General features: G+C 43.1%; 1 protein-coding gene across 6 annotated transcripts in view; it reads right to left on the bottom strand.

The window, feature by feature from the left end:
• Positions 1-6,647: 6,647 nt before the first annotated feature.
• The window catches only part of C6H11orf24 (chromosome 6 C11orf24 homolog), a 31,363-nt gene continuing 20,879 nt past the window's right edge, over positions 6,648-17,131 (bottom strand). For all 6 annotated transcript variants that reach the window (XM_072865578.1, XM_072865582.1, XM_072865579.1 and 3 more), the window contains 3 exons: positions 14,368-14,565; positions 9,686-9,802; positions 6,648-8,487 (listed from right to left, as the gene is read on the bottom strand). In XM_072865578.1, the coding sequence (XP_072721679.1) occupies positions 7,313-8,487; positions 9,686-9,802; positions 14,368-14,524 (1,449 nt within the window). In that variant the 5' untranslated portion in view covers positions 14,525-14,565 and the 3' untranslated portion in view covers positions 6,648-7,312. The remainder of the gene's footprint in view (positions 8,488-9,685; positions 9,803-14,367; positions 14,566-17,131) is intronic.

Below are 17,131 nucleotides of genomic sequence, written 5' to 3'. Positions count from 1 at the left end.
ATTCATCCCCAGGATTTTTCCTGTGCTATATTAGCCTGTATGGTTTTGAACTCCTGCAGGGCTGCTACTCTTTCCCTTGGGAGATCATTACACAGTCTGACAGCTCTTACTAACATTTTCCAGAATTCCCCACTGGAACTGCAAACATTCAAAGGAAAGGACACTCTACCAAGCCCTGTGCATGCTGATGGCAGAGCCAAGGCTCACAGCTGGAAAAAAACACACAGGTTGTCCCAGTGCAAGTGATGTGCATCTGCTGTCCATGTGGAGCCCTCCATCCCTTTCAGCCATTGCTCCCCTTCCTGCTTTGGTTCACATGCATGTGGTTTTCAGCTGGTGAGATCATCTTTTGAAAAAGCTTTATATTTGGCTACAAACAGACCCCAGGGCTGCACGTGATCCAGGAGAGGCACGGAGACCATGTTCACGAGGCTCACCATTTCCTTCAAAATGGGATGCTCACTACATGTCACAAACTGCTGGGGCACAAGATTGCTCTCTCCTGCAGACGAGTCTCTCTACTTCTCCTTGCAGACTGAAGTAGAAAGGCAAGTGCAAAACTTTCTACAGAAATTCCTGAGGCAGTTCTGAACTACAGGAACCTGCCTGACCCTCTGTGAGATGCTGGGGACTTTAACCCCATCTGGAAGCTGGGCCCTGGGGAAAGCTCCAGTGAAAACTGACCCACTCCAGGGTGACATTTCCAGGAAAGCTCATTTTTTCTGAGGATTTTTAGCCCAATACTAAGCACAGTCTAAATACTGAAGACATGTAGGAATATGTAAAAAAATCAATAAATCAGAAAAAAATTGCCTTCAGCTCTTACAACATCCTTGCAACACACTTTGGCACAGCAAACAGGAGAAAGAGATAGAAGAGCCAGCTGTTATCCTACAGATCAGACAGCCTTTCTGCCTGGAACCTGTAGACATTGGCTTGTAGCACACAGTGCTGCTGCTGATCTCTCACTGTTGGGAATATTCACCAGGATGCATGCAAGAGGAATCACTTTAGAGCCACCTCCTACCAGCAACAGGTCCCTGTAACTGAGCTGGTCAGAAGTACGCAGCACATTCATCCAGAGCACATCTTTTCCATTTACGGTGTGCAGCTTGAATAGCCATATTAGCACATATCTACATAACAGGCTTTACCTAGTTCTGATTAAAGTCATCAGGATTTCAGCTGCTCCCCAACAGTACTGCCCTGTGCACTGATATCAGCAAAGCTTCCCCCGTGAGCAAACTCTCTTTTCTCACACTTTACAGGCTCACCTGCTTGCTGGCAACACCTGGATCACACAAGGTACCACACCATATCAAGGATATTCTTGTTATTGCCTGATGCCACAAGGGTGCAGGACCAGCTGGCAGCCACTGTGCAACTCCCCATTCCCCTACTGTGGTAAAAGATGTCTCAGTTTCCCAAGAGCATAGGGAATTTCTGCCCTGTGGTACAGCTTACGTTAATCATTATTCAGCTGCCAACTTCAGCATAGCTACATTGACCAAGGATCAGCAAAGTTGCTCAGAAACATGCCTACAGTGGGGGGGGAGGGGCACATGTGAGAAATCACAACATAGCTCTGGGATTTTATGTCCCTGTTTAGATACTTTTGAAAATTCTCACCTTATCTGAAGCACTGGCTGAAATCTCAAGACATTAAAGCAGAGTTTATAATTAATCTAACTCTAGAATTTGGTTAAATGTTGACTTTTTTTTTAAATTAGCCATGAATAGTCACTTCTAAATGTGAGCATTTTCAAGCTGAATAAATGCCTCCTCCTTTCTTCTCCATTCCTTAGTGTTATAAGAGTTATGCGGGAAGACTTAGCAGTGTTTATACTCACAAGTTTGGGCTCTACAATTTAATCTTCATGCAGTAAAGAATAGGAACCACTTGCATAAGTCCATGACCCTCAAACCAGTGTAATTGGTTTCACCTGTCCCAGCTTGAAGAGGTTAAAATATTTAGCCACTTTTAATGAAGACAAGTTATTTGTTTGCTTTTTCAAACAGATTGTACAATCCCATCCAAACAGCTTTAGTCTTTTTAATTGGGACAGCAGGATGTTGAGCAAGTTCTGCATGCTAGCAAAGGACCTCTCCTTCAAACATACTTCGTAATTCAAACGTAACTCCAGCCAAGGCACAAGTTGAACATCACCCAGGGCTAACCAGGAAGCCCCAGGTCAGGCGGAGACTCTTTTTTCCTAGACCCTTTGAGGTTTCCCTGCCAGAGGGTGGCTGAACAGGCAAGCTCCAGAAGAGCTGCCCCACAGCACAACCTGCTGGCATCTCTCAGCCAAGGCAGGACAGCTCTAAATACATTACTCAGCCTAGCAGCAGCACAGAAAGACAAGATCCAAGATCAAGGTCCAAGGACATGAAACTACAAGGAAGTCGACCCAAAATGCTCTAGAGCAAAGACCAGCTTAGCCCACAGTAACTAGCTATCCAGCAAGACCAAAAAGTCAAAGCAGCGTCCTAACCCTGAACTACTTAGGCCTTCTAGCAGATAGGAATTATTACAGCTCTAGGCTTTGCTGTTGTTTAGCCTGGTTTCTTCTAGAAAAGCACAAACTTAGGAGCCCATACTTTGTGCACGATGAAAGCATTTGCTTTTGAACCCACAGGCCAACTTCAGCCAAGTGCAACAAAGGTAATTAAGTTTCATGATACTTAGAGGCCATAGAAAGGAGACAACTAGAGTTGCCCTGGTCAGGCACAATGCTGCAATATGAACTTGCCTTTACTGCATACCAGAGAACCCACAGTGGAAGAAGCCCTTAGAAATGCTTCAGTAGGGCAGGGCTCAGGTTTCCTTTTTTGATGCCAGCAATAAGCAGCCACTGGACAAATCCAGAGAAACCAACTCCATGATACCTCTGTTTCCACAGCTCCCTGGGTGTTTTCCGACTACGTGCATTAGCTGTTTTAAAGGTCATGCTTCAGAGTTCTGCATACGCTCCCCAATTCTCTGGACACCACATGGCATATTGCAAACTCACATTTGCAGTTGAAATGTTCTTCATTCCTATTATTCCTTTAAATGTTTTAGTATTCCAGTATTTCCTTTCTTCTCTACTGTCTAGAACAACATATTTCTAATACAGGCAACTAAATAAGAGGGAGGTGGCACTTAGAATTAATCTAGTCTAAATTTAATTCCAGGATGTTCCTGTGTTTTATTGAGAAAGAGGCCATGCAACAAGTTGAAACCCAGTGTGCGTCAGGTATGCTATGCTTCACAGCAGCAGAATGTTGTTTTTGGCAGTCCCTTGGCAGATGTCCTCTAGATAACTTGGTAGGACCCCGTCTATTGTTATATTGTGAATTCTGCAAGCAAACTTTCAAAGGTGTTGCATTTCCTCGTCTAACATTCTTGCTATTAACTACTGCAACACTACACCATGAAATGCAATAGATTTGCCACTATTGCCGGCCTCAAAAGCAAAACAAGTGAAGCCATTCTACGAGGCTGGTTTTAGCCCAAACAGAAACAATGGGTTGGAGGTAGAAACAGACAAGTGAATGTTTGCTGCTGGTGACCTCCAACACAAAAAGAGCCAGAAGAGAAGAAATCCTAATTGTTTTGGACTTGCATATCAAGCCACTGCTACAAAAGAGCCCTTTAGAGGACTGCACGTGCAAGCCACCTTCCACAGTCCCACTGCACTCCTCCTTCACTGCTCACGAGTAGCTAGATGCAAGACAGAACCAGCAAAGCTGCCAAATCTTTACAACTGGGTTTCAACGTACAAGCCAGAAAACACACCTTGACTTTCAGAGGCCAGGCTCCAGCCCACTATTTTTATTTTGTAATGCCTAAACTGAGCTAGTATGAGACAAAACCATTGGGATGCAAAGAAAAACCTACTTGACATTTCTCCAGCTGACGCTGCACTTTGAGCACCATTGCAATAGGACATGGGGTAATGGGTTTGAACTAAAAGAGGGTAGATTCAGACCAGATATAAGGAAGAAATTTTTTACAATGAGGGTGGTGAAACACTGGAACAGGTTACCCAGAGGGGTGGTAGATGCCCCATCCCTGGAAACATTCAAGGTCAGGCTGTACGGGGCTCTGAGCAACCTGATCTAGTTGAAGATGTCCCTGCTCATTGCAGGGGGGTTGGACTAGATGACCTTTAAAGGTCCATTCTGACCCAAAACATTTTATGATTCTATGGTAAGCATGAAGATCTGCCTTGTGTGCAGAAATGCAGAGGCAAGACTCGCTCTGGTGCTCAGCCTTACACTAAAAAGCTCAGTTTCTGCTGAGAAAGTAATTCACAGCTGGAAGTGCAGTAACTCAAATAAGAACAAAAAAGACAGGCTGTGCCAGTATCTGAAGAGGAGACCTGGATGTAAACATACCAGGGCTGTGGGAACTAAAACACACAACTAAGCTTCTGATGACTACTCGCCTTCCTGTAAGAACCTGTTAAGAAGCCACACAGATTTTTATGGTGGTGGTTTCTTTTAGCCATAATGTAGTTGTAATATTCTCACTGTGTCCATGAGAAACTCCTTAAGACACTTGTAAATAGAGTTGTAACCCAATTCCAACTCTTGTAATTATATCATACCCACTTAAATTATCCCTGAAGGGTTTTATTTGTTTTTAATAAACCAATCTTAGAAAGTATCTGTTTTTAGAAAAGAAAACTCTTTCAGAGTTTTGTTTAAGTAATGCCCCCTTCCTCTCCCTTCCCTTCCTACTCCCTCCAAGAAATCAGTACAGAAGTCTAATATCTCTTCAGAGAGAATAAAAACCAATGCAACTTCACAAGCTTCCACTCCACAGAATCTGGTGTCCAACTTTGGGTCTATGAAGAGATCCACAGAGACCAAAAGAAACAAGGCCACAGTTAGTGCAAAGTTCATCCAAAAATTTCCCCGTTTCCAGGATAAGCAATTACAAGTCTGATGATCATAGTTTGCCTTTGTGGAAATGGCTCAGGAAACTTAAAAAAAACAATACTGCAGAGCACTAGCATAACAGCTGCAATACTGACCATTTATGCAGGAAGGCACTTCCTACAGACAGGAATTCACTTACATAGGCAGGGATAAATTACAAGGAAGAGCACTATTGCCTGGATTCACCCTATCAAAACACAAGCATTTATCTGAGATGCCTACATGAAGAGAAAAAGAAGTGAGCTGAATCTGAGGTAACACCCATGTCCTTCCTTGGGAGACAGCAGGGAGTCAAGGAGACAGGCTCTTATCTCAGTATCTGGAGTAGAGCTTGAAGACCACATGCTTAGGTCTGTGGTTAGTGACTCACCTGCAATTAAGGTGAAACCTGAGATCCCTATGTAAAGATAAGTCTCTAGACTTTGTGGTTGTAGAGCAGCATCTGCCTGACATCCGCTAACAGCTCAGAACAGTTGTGCTGAGAGGCGAACAGTCCCAAGCATCTCAATGGGGTGCAACTCCCCAGCTGTGCTGGGGGATGTTCCCAGCACCTTGTTCCATAGATACTGCACACAGGTGGCTCCTGGAAGATGGCAGAAATCAGGGTTCAGTTCCCTTCTGCTGAGGAGAAACCAATTAAAAATAACCTTAAAATACAATAAAATTCAGTCCCTCAAACTTTTTTTTTCCTCCAGGAAATGTCGTGTGAATTTTTTCGCTTATACTTCAAGCCTTCCAAGGAGGGAGACTCCCAAAACCACAGTATCCTTTTACCCCAAGAGATGCTCTAACCTACTGGCATGCAGATGTGGTCCATGCAAAAGCACTGCAAAATGCAACCTGATGCTGACAACCAAGTCATCTCACTTTCAAAGCAATCTCCTTCCTTTCCTCAACATACTCTACTTGCTGAAATTTTGTCCTCAAAATTTTTATTGGGTAAGATTCAGGAAACCTTCTCCTGCCCATCTCTTTCAAACAAACCCTTGCCTCTGCTGCTGTGTGTGCTATTTACAGCCATTTTCATAGCACTTTCAGGTTGACCTTGAACAAGAAGTCTACGAAGTAACCTCTTCCAGGGTAAAGACTCCCTCCAAATTCTAAATAGCCAAAGAATTTGGATAAATAACCAAACCAAAACCCAACGGCTCAAATTGAGGTTTTTCTATTATCAGCCTTAATATTACATACAAGCAGGATTAAAGAAGTGCCAACTAATTTGAAGTGAGACACAAGCTATCAATCTGGTTAAAAAAATATAATGCACCTTGATCTAGCATTTTACTATTGGTAAGTATGTGTCATTCAAATAAGATGCATTAGTCACTGAAGAATACTTGCAGAAAATCAAGTGTTTTCTACTCCCTCTCTCAGCTGCAGATGTTAGGAGGTAAGCTGCAACTGCACATGCAATAAGGTTTCCAGATTACTAGCAACTCTGAGCTGGTCCTAAATGCAAAACAAAAACCAAAACAGAGTCTGATGCTCTATGCATGAAAGATAATAAGCAGTGAATGGGTCTGCATACCTGGGAGACTGGCTCTGAAATTACAGAAGCAGTACCCTGGAAGATGATCAGCATCTTCTGTGACAAGTCCATACTTCCAGTGAGGTCTTCAAAGCCCCCATACTTGGAATACTGAAGTAGTGCTAATTTGCTTAAGCCCCAAAAGCCCACTTGCCTGCTTCTGAACTGGCAGGGACAGGAATGAAAACAGAAATGCAACAAGATATGCCCTTCCAGGGCCCCATTTATTAAGTGAATATAAAAATAAGATCATTTAAGTGTAGAGGCACAGTAATCTGCTCCATGGTGAAAAGATGTCTTGGGTTAGTGGTAAACAGAGTTTACAATGCCTTGTAAACAGACTTCTTTACAAGCAAGAAGCATACTGAAACATGCCACACATTGGATTAAAAGTTCCCTGTTGCAGCAATACTCCACACCTCTCATCTGGTGATTTCAGAGTACTTCGCAAAAGGTGAGAGCATCTTTTGCTCAGGTTTCAGAGGAGCACACATGAAACAAATGAAACACAAGGAACTTGCACTGTAAACAGCTGAAAAAGTGCCACAGCGTTTTCTGAGGATGATGGCTTACCCCTTGTTAGATTTGTTTTATAATGAAAAATAATGGCCAAAGCTATCGTGCATTATGTAAGTTTTAAAAATTACTACTTTTTTTTTTAACAGCAACCTGTTGCACGATTGAATAAAAATTATTTTTTTTCCTTAATACAGTACATGGCATTTCTCCTAAATTGCACCAGAACTAAATTTGGAAGCACTTTCAATTCATGTTATAGGCAAACAGGAAAGAAAAACAAGTCACACAGGCTTTCAATCTCCTTTCCATCCCTCTGCCCACTGTTTTAACCCCACCCTTTCACAGCTCTGAGTCCACGTACATTCCATTGATCAGGTAATCCACTTGTGTGTAATCCTTCTTCTTGTAGCTCTCATAGGCCTGCATAAGGAAAAGAACTATAACAGTTATGAAAAAAACCATACCAACTAAAAGCACTGCAAGAAGCAGACTTTTATCCACTAAGTACTGAGTCAGGGGCTCAGCAGCAATGAGAAGATACTCATTGCCCATGTCCTGAGTTTCTGCAAGGCCCGAAGCTGTTGCTTTGGGTACATCTGCTGGAGCTGTGGTTGTTGAAAGAGTGTGAGATGTTGACTTTATCCCATGCCCAGTTGTAGTTTCTGCTGTAGAGGCAGTATTTAAAACTGTGGCACCTCTTGTAGAGCCCAGAAGAGAAGTTGATTTACTCAAGGATGTTGTGGCTGTACTTGCTTCTGGCCCTAGATATAGCAACGTAATGCCATGCAGCGTATTCGTAGAGTGTGAACTCTCCAAGGGGGTGAGTGCTGTGGCACGAGTGGAAGCAATGGAAGATGTTCTTGCATCCTGCGGGATGACGGTAGTCAATGTTGTGCTCAGTGTCTTCAGGCCAGCTCCAACAGCGGCAGGGCTACTAGAGCGGGGAGTGCTGGTAGTGGCTGGGTTAAACTGCTCTGTTTGAGGCACTGGAGTACCTGCTTCAGAAATGACAGTGACGGGAGCAGAAGTAGAAGTGGGGGACAATACTGAGACAGAACTACTATTTCCTGATTTTTCGGTAGTGGTCACAAGCTTGGTGACGTGACTGGAAGTGAAAGCAGAAACATTACCAGAAGTGGGAGAAGAAGCAGTGGATGACATGGCTTCAGCAAGGAGACCAAAACCTCCAGGGGCATTTGAGGCTTTGGCAGTTGTTTCATAAGCTGTAGTGAGGACAGTTGCGTTTGTAACATTTGTTGTTATGGCTGTGGCATTGGTGGTGGTCACTGCAGTGGTGGTTGCATCACTTGCAATTGTTTTTCTTGCATTTGTTGTTAAATCTTCACTCTCAGCCCTAAGCAAATGCCTCAAGTAAATCTTGCGAGTCCAAGCAGTTGAGGAAAACAGGTTTTCCATGTTGTGTCGGTCAACCCATGCATTCACCATCCTCTCCTTTTTCTGTGGATAGCTTTCATGGTAAAACAGGATTGTTTCCCTTTTCCCATCAACAATTTCTTCAAAGACAAAAGCAATGAGATTCATAAGAATAAAACTCTCAAGCTCAAATCTGACCTCATACCCCCAACATGCAAACCAGAACACATATTCTGCAGTACACGTAGCACCACTGGAATAAATCAGTCCTGAAGTCAGGAAGAGCATGAAAACTCAGACCTCTGCCTTTATTGCACATAATCCCTTCAAGGGTTTTGTTTTGGTTTGGGTTTTTTGTTTGTTTGGGCTTTTTTTTGCCACAGACCTCTGGCATTTGCCCAACCAGGGAATTAATTCCACTGAAGGCAGGTAAGAAAGTACAGAGCTACAATGCAGAAGCGCATTATCAACAGGAGCAGCATTACGAAATGTCAGCTCCTGAGAAGATGACTCATGCTTTCAAAGTTACACAGCACTGACAAAGCCTTCATGCTTAGATTTAGAATTTTCACCTCTCAAAACTGATTAAAAATTTCATTTCCACCTTCCAGTTATACCTTCATACTTCGGGAGAATTTCCTTCACAACTAGTGATCTAGATTTATAGTGACATAAATCCCATCTGCTTATCAAAGGTCTGGTTGCTACGTTGCAGAGAAACCTTTGCTAACCCAAAAGAACCATAAATACACTGTCTTTTTTTTTTTAAACTTGTGTACAGTGAACTCTAGGAACATACTTTAGAAGATTCATTCCCCAATTACCAACAAGCTCCATTTTGTTATTGTGTCACTTTATTAAAATTTAAGACCTTGGCCTGGAAAGTCACCATGAGCAATTGCTGCTAAGGCTGCTGATTATAGAAGCAGCCTGCTGCCTCTGGCACAAAATCCTGTCAATCTCAGAAAAAACAATGCCAAGACATTTTCCTTTCTCTTAAAAAATATAAATACATCTGTTAAGCGTTTATTTTCCAAAGGACAGCGTGTGAAGTGCAAATGGCTTGAATTAATGATGTCTTCAACATGGAGACAAACTGTTACTCAGTAACAGTTACAAGAGTTACTGAAAGACACATCATGCACATGTAAGTGCCAGAGCCCTTACAAGGCTAGTGAAACAGTTTTTCCAGCGAACTGACTTTACCTACAGAATCATCCTGCAAATATTTCACAACCCATTTCCCTCAGCTGAAAGCCAGTCAAGGTCTAAACGTAGGCATTTGAAGCAAAAGGACCAGGATTCTGGATTTAGCAGGAGCCTGCAGCATGGCATTACCTCCAAGCACATCTTTGATATCTTGTTCTCCGGCATTCTGGCACACACTCAGCTGGTGACACTGCAAGAGGATGCAGCGATTCTGGTAGGGCACAGACCAATTACAGTGATCGTTACCTGAAAACAGCAGAGAAAATGGGTCGCTACACACAGTATACTGAACACACTTCATGGCTGGAATTAACGAATTAAAGAAAAAAAAAAACAAAACAAACGATAGCTGCAAGGTCTGGCCTTAAAGGATCCTGACCCAGCTTTAGAGAAAATAACTGGAAAGCCAATGAAATCAATATAGCAGCTGCAGCCTACCTACCTTCTTGTCTTCTGGTACCAACATCTAACAACAGCAATTCACTCACCCAGACAGGGACAAAGGGAGTGCACTACAGTTTGGACCCATTTAAATGCTAGCATTTATCTAGATGTCTGGGGGGGGGGGGGGGAGTGAGCTGAAATGGAGAAAACGCGCACCTCATCACCCATGGGAGACAGCTCTCATCTCAGTGCTTGGAGTTACACAGAAATTTACTCTTCATTCACTGAACAATGATACCATTAGCCATAGGAGCCATCACAGTAATTGTCTTTTAGTAAGTTGAATCCCAACACAAGCTAAATAAGGTAATCACAGCAGGAACTCTCTCCTGGCATCCCTTTGAACTAACTAAATAACTTCTTTCTGGGTGTGTCTACATACACATAACCAAGCTTTGAGGGAAGGAATGAACCTCCTCTAACCAGTGCTGAGGAGATATCTCAAACACTGCACCCAGTTTTGGGCTCCCCAGCATACAAGAGCAGTATTGACATACTGGAGCAAGTCCAAGGGAGACTACTAGATGTCTGAGGGGCCGAAGCAGATGATTTACAGGAAATCCCAACTCAACATCAAGGGAAAAAATTAGTTTCCACCAAGAGGGCACTCAAACACTGGGCTGGGGGCCAGAGAGGTGGTACACTCTCCATCAGGTCTTGAACAGCCAGATTTAAGTCAGGTTCAGACCAGAGACCTTCAAAAGGTCCCTTCCTGCCTAAATTATGCTATGATTTTATGTAATACCACAGTAGCACACAATTAATTTCTGGGACACATGCTGTAACAAAAAGCACAGAAGAGGATAACACAGTGCTTAGTCTGGGATGAAGCAGATGTGTGCCCAACTGACCACCCATCAGTGGATTAAAGGAAACTTAAGTGTACGGTAGGAGAAATTAATTTCTGTGTTTTGTTAGAAGTGTGAGAAAGGACAAAGAACATGCCTATGTGCTACATATTTAAAGCTCTTATCTACAAAGAAAGTTACCCTCACTGAGGATTAAGGCTATGGGAAGCTTGAACTTTTCATAAAAAACCATTTACATTACCACAGTTATTAAAAGGGCTTGTGGAAAATTTATGAACTTGGAGAAATCCCTGTACCAACAACTGCAGTCTGTTTTGACAGCCCTAAAGAAACTAGCAAAGGTGGAATTTTACTGACTTTGGTAAATTAAGAAAGTGACTGAAACCATGCAAAGCCTTTAAAAAATTGTACTTAAAAAGTGATAAAATGAAAAGCTTCAACAGTCACAACAGTCACACAGAGCAGGAGATACAGCAGCAGCCCTTCAAGAAATTAAAATCCACTCCTCAGAAGTGAAAGCATGTTTGGATGTGCCCTGATTCCCAATCCCATCTCCTGTCCCTCACTCAATAAGCCATGCTAGTGGGGAAACACAGACCATCTACTACTGTAAATCATGCTATTTCTCACTTCTCGGGAAAGGGGAAAACAAAAAGACAGCAGCATATCTTGCATCGGCTACATATCTAAGTCAGTCAGTTCAGAAAGGTCAAGAGACTAATGCAGTCAGTATGGTTAAAGCACCCTGGTTTCTGCTGCCACCAGGATGGTATCCAGCTGCTCATGACTTCCCTGTTGCTCCCAAGGACAACCAGATACCTCTATTGAGCTGAACTGATTCGTACTCCCTTTGATGCAACTCCAGATTGAGGCTCCAGCTGATGTGTCCACTGCAAGACACATGCCACCCAGTGGCTCCTTTTTGCTCACTTCCAATTAGGAGACAGGAAAAAAAAAAGTGGAAGGACAACAAAAGCTCTTCAGAGCTGTTTTGAAAGGAAGCCATGTAGGCAGATGCCAAGGTCTTGCCCTACCAAACTGGTCTATTTCATTTTTAAGCCTGCTGTTACTGGAAAGAAATTGCAGATGCCCAAAGGCAAGCAGAAGCCACGTAAGCAGATGTATTGTGGAAGTAGGGGGCAGGAATATTTGCTCTTGCAGCCACATCATATTTCCCTTTATTTTCTCCAAAGCACGCAAGATAGCCCAGAATTATGGCCAAGTGTCTCTGTTCTCAGAGCTCAGATGGCCAAGATGTTCCCCTCCAGCACTGGACTGGCCACCCCAGAAGAAACCTGGGAGAGCTCTGACTAAAGCTGGGGATGCAAAAGGAAGAGCACAAGCTTATCTTACCTCCCAACATGGGTTCACTGTGCTCACCAGGCATCTGGGAATCCTGGATTGCCAAATCTTTGCTAAGATGGGCACTTTCTCCATCATGTATATCACTTACCCTAGCAGCATCTGGAGACTTGAACCCATTGCATTAGACAACATACGGAGGTTAGAGTTACTACCCATGCTGTCAGCCCTAGAGAGTTTTGCTGCTTTTATTAGCATGTAATTGAAGTGTCAAACTGTCTCATGATATTGGTACAATTGTTTTGTGATACATTAGTTTGCTAACTACGTATCCTGGCCTTGGGTGTGGATATTCGAAGATGATGCTGGAATAGCTAGATCAGCAACCATTCCCTTTTCTGCAGGGCACATCTAAGATGTGAATGTACTTGCAAAAGTGGTTCTTTTTGTGATAGTTGCACTACTTCTCTAAGTTAGTGATGTTATGTCAGCAAGGGTGTAAATTACTTCTACAGAAGAGAGCCTAACCAGCTAGGAATGTTATTTTTCCACTTCTCCAAGCAATGTAGCTATGAAGACATCTCCCCATGCAACCTCGTCCTGCAACTTAACACTATAATACCTTAAAAAACAACACCCAGTGCTCCTTTACTGACAGTTACATAGGTGTAACTATTCCCATATCTAAGTCTCAGGCCTCATATCTGTAATGAAAGAAAGCACAAAAATAAATATACTTGGGGAAGGTGGGAATGAAGAACAAGAGCAGTAAAGCTGATCTTAAAACCCTAAGCTAATCACAAAAAAAAAAAAAAAAAGACATTTCAGGTCTTTATCTCCAGATGATCTCTCTGCACATGGCTATACGTTTACGTCAAGAGTTTGTATCTTTTCCATCTCCCTTGACCCTAGGTAGTGCAACAGACTGGCCATCAAGTAACAAACAGGCATTAAATTGCTTCAGTGGGTTTAATACAGAACATAAAACCTGAAAAGGTTGATGCTTTGGGGTTTAGTTTCGCATGGCTTCCTCAAGATGAAACAGGTCACCTAATTCTAGAGGCTCAACCCCCTCTGCTTAACAAAGCAAACACCCAACTGGACTTACTCTGTAGAAAACACATCAGGAGAGAACAAGGTAAAGGGTATAAAAAAAAAAGTGGTTGAAGTCAGCAACGGGGTGAAGCATGCACTCAGATCATCTCCCAGCCCTGACCACAGACTAACTAAATTCCTTATGTCCCTCCTCTGGAAGAGACAGCTGATAGCACCTTTTCTACCCTTATGAGATATCAGGAGGTTATGATGACATGTGCACAGTGTTTAGAGATTAAGGTGGAACAGATAAACAGGCAGTGCTACAGACTGTCAGCACAGTCAGTATGAATGTGTCCTCTCTCTAGGGTTTACCACCTTAAAATGCAGAAGCTGAAGTTTTCACAGCTCTGGTGCCTGGGAGGCAAACCCACTCATATTTTACCTCCTAAATAAAACAGTTTATAAAGGTGCTTTCTTTCCACTATGAAGGGATGTCTCATGTTTAAAATAAAGGTTTGAAACCACTGGGCATTAAAAAAAGGCATCTTTATGATGTTCCTGTCAATCTGATTGTCAAATATTCATCCACCTGAGCCAAGGTCTCATGTTCACCACAGCATCACCAGTTGTTTGTAGGTGCTACAAGCTCTCACATGTGGCTAGGTAAGACAGGGTTCTTCATAAGGACAACTCTGAAAGACTCATTTAGAAGTTTAATGCTTTTTAAAGACATCTCAGAGGTAGACAGCAGAAGGCTCTCATCTCCCCAGACTTGTTTAACCCTGTGCTTGGTTGCAGGATACAACTGGTTTCTTCTAAGGCAGAAAAAATGCAGATAAATACCAGTGAGCAAAGACTACTAATTCCAGTGCAGCTGTCTACAACTGCACTGTTCACTTGCAAACGTCCGGCAGAATAGAATAATCATTCTTCAAGTCAAGTGACCTAACACCCTTTGCACGCTACCAGTGCACAACAAGCGCACATGCATGCTGTTTCTTACAGAAGCCAGAAAGGCCCTGGGAAATGGTTGTTCTGGATTCAATTTAACCAAAGCTGTCAGAAGTTATTTAGCACCACAGGACTGCACAGGAAAGCCATAACTGTAAATGCCTGTAAACAACTGGAATTAAGAAAGATAGTTGTCAGGGGAGCAGAAGAGACACTTAAGAAACAGAAAACCCAGCTGGAATTCCAGCTAAGGGACAAGAACCTCACCTGAAGCACCTGGGCTTTGACAAGCCTGCCTGCACTGCTTTTCAGTTGTAAGCCTGTTTATTCGCACTACATGGACTCCTCTCCCTTTCAGGACAGAAAACCTGTGTTCACATATACAGAAGGAAATCAGCAGGAAGAATACAATGGCAGTCCACATCTTCAGGTTCTTATATCACTTTCAGATCCACTGCAATATACCTATTAAAAAAGAAAAAAAAGAAAACTAAAATGATCAATTGATATCAAGAGAGTGTTTTACTAAACACACTCCTATCAGCAGGAATGGGGAAAAAAAAAGTACAAATAGCAGGCAAGCATCATTACACACAACATACAGGCAATGATGCAGAGGCAGGAAGAGAAAAGACCATTCCCAAATTCACAGAGAGGCTCTTTCTTTGGAAAGGGTACTTTGCTCTTCTTCACTCAGGCCCCAACGGAAAACAGCTCAAGTCAAAAGCCATGTATACAAAGCCAAACTCAAAGCCCACAGGCATATGGCAGCACAGACATAATGCCTTTTGACTCACTCTGGGACCCTTAATGTTGTTCCTAGGCTCAGCAGAAGGGTTTGCACCAGCTTGAGCACACTCATAACGCGGGGAGCTATAGTCCTGGCCCTGCCTTTACACCAAGTCAGTCAAAACCAAGCATCAACCTTAGCTGATTCCTGCTTTGATTTTCCTGCTCATTGCAAAAAGCTAAAAGGAACTTTGATTGAAAACAAGCAAAAGCCAGTATTTCAGGTCTTCCAAGACATTACACAGACACAGAAGCTGTTACTGAAGGAGATTCACACCCACAGTAAGCCTTCATTTCCCCACATAAAAAAAATAAATAGGCAATGTCTTTTCTCCACTACCAATGCATGCACAAGACTCTGTCCCAATGGATGGGCTTTCATCCTTGAAGTCACTGGAGGAGCTCCTGTTGACTTCAGAGCAGATCATCAGCTTCTGCCTGGATTTACCCCTCTTGTTTCCAAGACTTTTTAAAGCTTTATATGAGCTTCCAAACGGTTCAGCCTGAACCAGATGAATTGTAAGTCTCCGGCCTAAGTCATTTTTAAGGGGAATCCTCTTCATCATCACCGAAGCAAGCTTTAGTCCTCATCCTGCATTTATGAAGAGAAATGTCATGGCCTTCAAAGAGTGTTGAGATTCAACCTTGCATGACATCTCAGAGATGTACGTGACTGCAGTTGAAGATGCAAAGGCAGTTCACAACACAGAATGAGCAGCATGTGTGAATGGTATAAATAGCATAGTGAAAAATGTCCAGTCATCAGTAACATGTTTAAGACCCTGATTTATCCATCCATGTAAGCAGTTTCACCCTGAGCTCTCAACTCCAGTCCCAACCACTTGTGAATTTAAAAATACAAGTAAGAGCCTTTTTTTCCTCCAAGAAAGCCCAAGATAACATTTATTAGCTTTGACTCCCAGATTGCAACCTTTTGATGCTTCATACCATGAAACTTTTGTTTCCAAATTTTCCTCCTTACTCTACGTCCTAAAGCCCTGAACAGGGTAACAGAGTTTTAGCCTCAAAACTACCCTGCCTGAAAAAGGGTGAAATATAAACAGCTACCCCAAGCTTTGCAGAGGACACACAACATACAGGTCTACATTGGACTGTCAAAGAGTCAAAGACTGGAAAAAAAAACTTGATACTAAAATGCAGTGCCTCAGATTCAGCATCCGTAGTCACCCTACAAGTTCCCTAAGGAACTCAAAGCCTCCTTCCTGCCCTATTATTTATTCTAGTAAAAAGTTATTTTGCCTGTTGAAAATAGATGGGAGTATTTCTACATCCTCTGCTCTCCCTGAGAGCAGGGGAGCCCAAAAGGACTGGACTGTAGGGTACTTGCACCGCTGACCTTAGCTCGTGCACTTCTCTGCGGCTTTCTCCCTCGAGTAAGCGTGCACAGCATCACGCTCATTTTGGGCAAGCAGGTTTCTCACTGCAGCCAAAAGTTCATGCCTGGGTCATTCCACCTGGCAGCTGGAAATATTTCTAAGTCTGACCTGACAATAGAAGTCTTGGCAGGGAAAGGCAGCTCACCAGCCCCATCTAGTCCTGCGTACCAGAGACTGCGCCTGGTGCCCAGCCAGCACCAGCTTCGCTGGGTTGTCTCTCCCATTTCGCACTGCGCATGCACAGCGCAGACTGACTTTGCTCATTCCTCCTCATCACTTGCTCTTCCAAGTGCACCTTAGCAGGAGTTGAAAGAATCGGCACAGGAGAGGAGATGACCTGTGCCAACCACGACCGCAACCCCTGCAACATGGTACACAGGCATCGGCTGCTCAGGAAAGCAACCTCACTTTTTCGGCAGGGAATTAGCAATATGAATTTGTGTTATCCAGCCAAGATAACTTCAATACTTTTTCCACTGTTCTGAATTACAAGGCACTTCCACAAGTTTGCCTTAGCCTTTAGAACGCTCCTGCTGTCACTCTTAGCATATGCTGTAGTTGAATCATTGAAAATTCCAGTTGACAAGACTGGGAGCAAGGGAGAAAGCAAGGGAAGATGTGATACTCTGCCCACAAGAGATTTTTCCTAGAGCAGACAGACTCTTATTGCTGACAGACAGCACAAGTTTGCTTTAAACTCCAAATCCTTCAACTTAAAGCAAGCTATTTGGGTTCCCTCATGGACACTATAGGTACCTCACCAAGACATTCAGAGTACCATTTGTCAACCTGCACTCCCACCACGTTATACAGAAATAAGTGCACTTTTTGTAAAGTTCACAGGT

Source organism: Ciconia boyciana, chromosome 6 (assembly GCF_034638445.1).
Source record: "Ciconia boyciana chromosome 6, ASM3463844v1, whole genome shotgun sequence".
Lineage (NCBI taxonomy): Eukaryota > Metazoa > Chordata > Aves > Ciconiiformes > Ciconiidae > Ciconia > Ciconia boyciana.
This window is presented reverse-complemented; position numbering and strand designations above follow the sequence as displayed.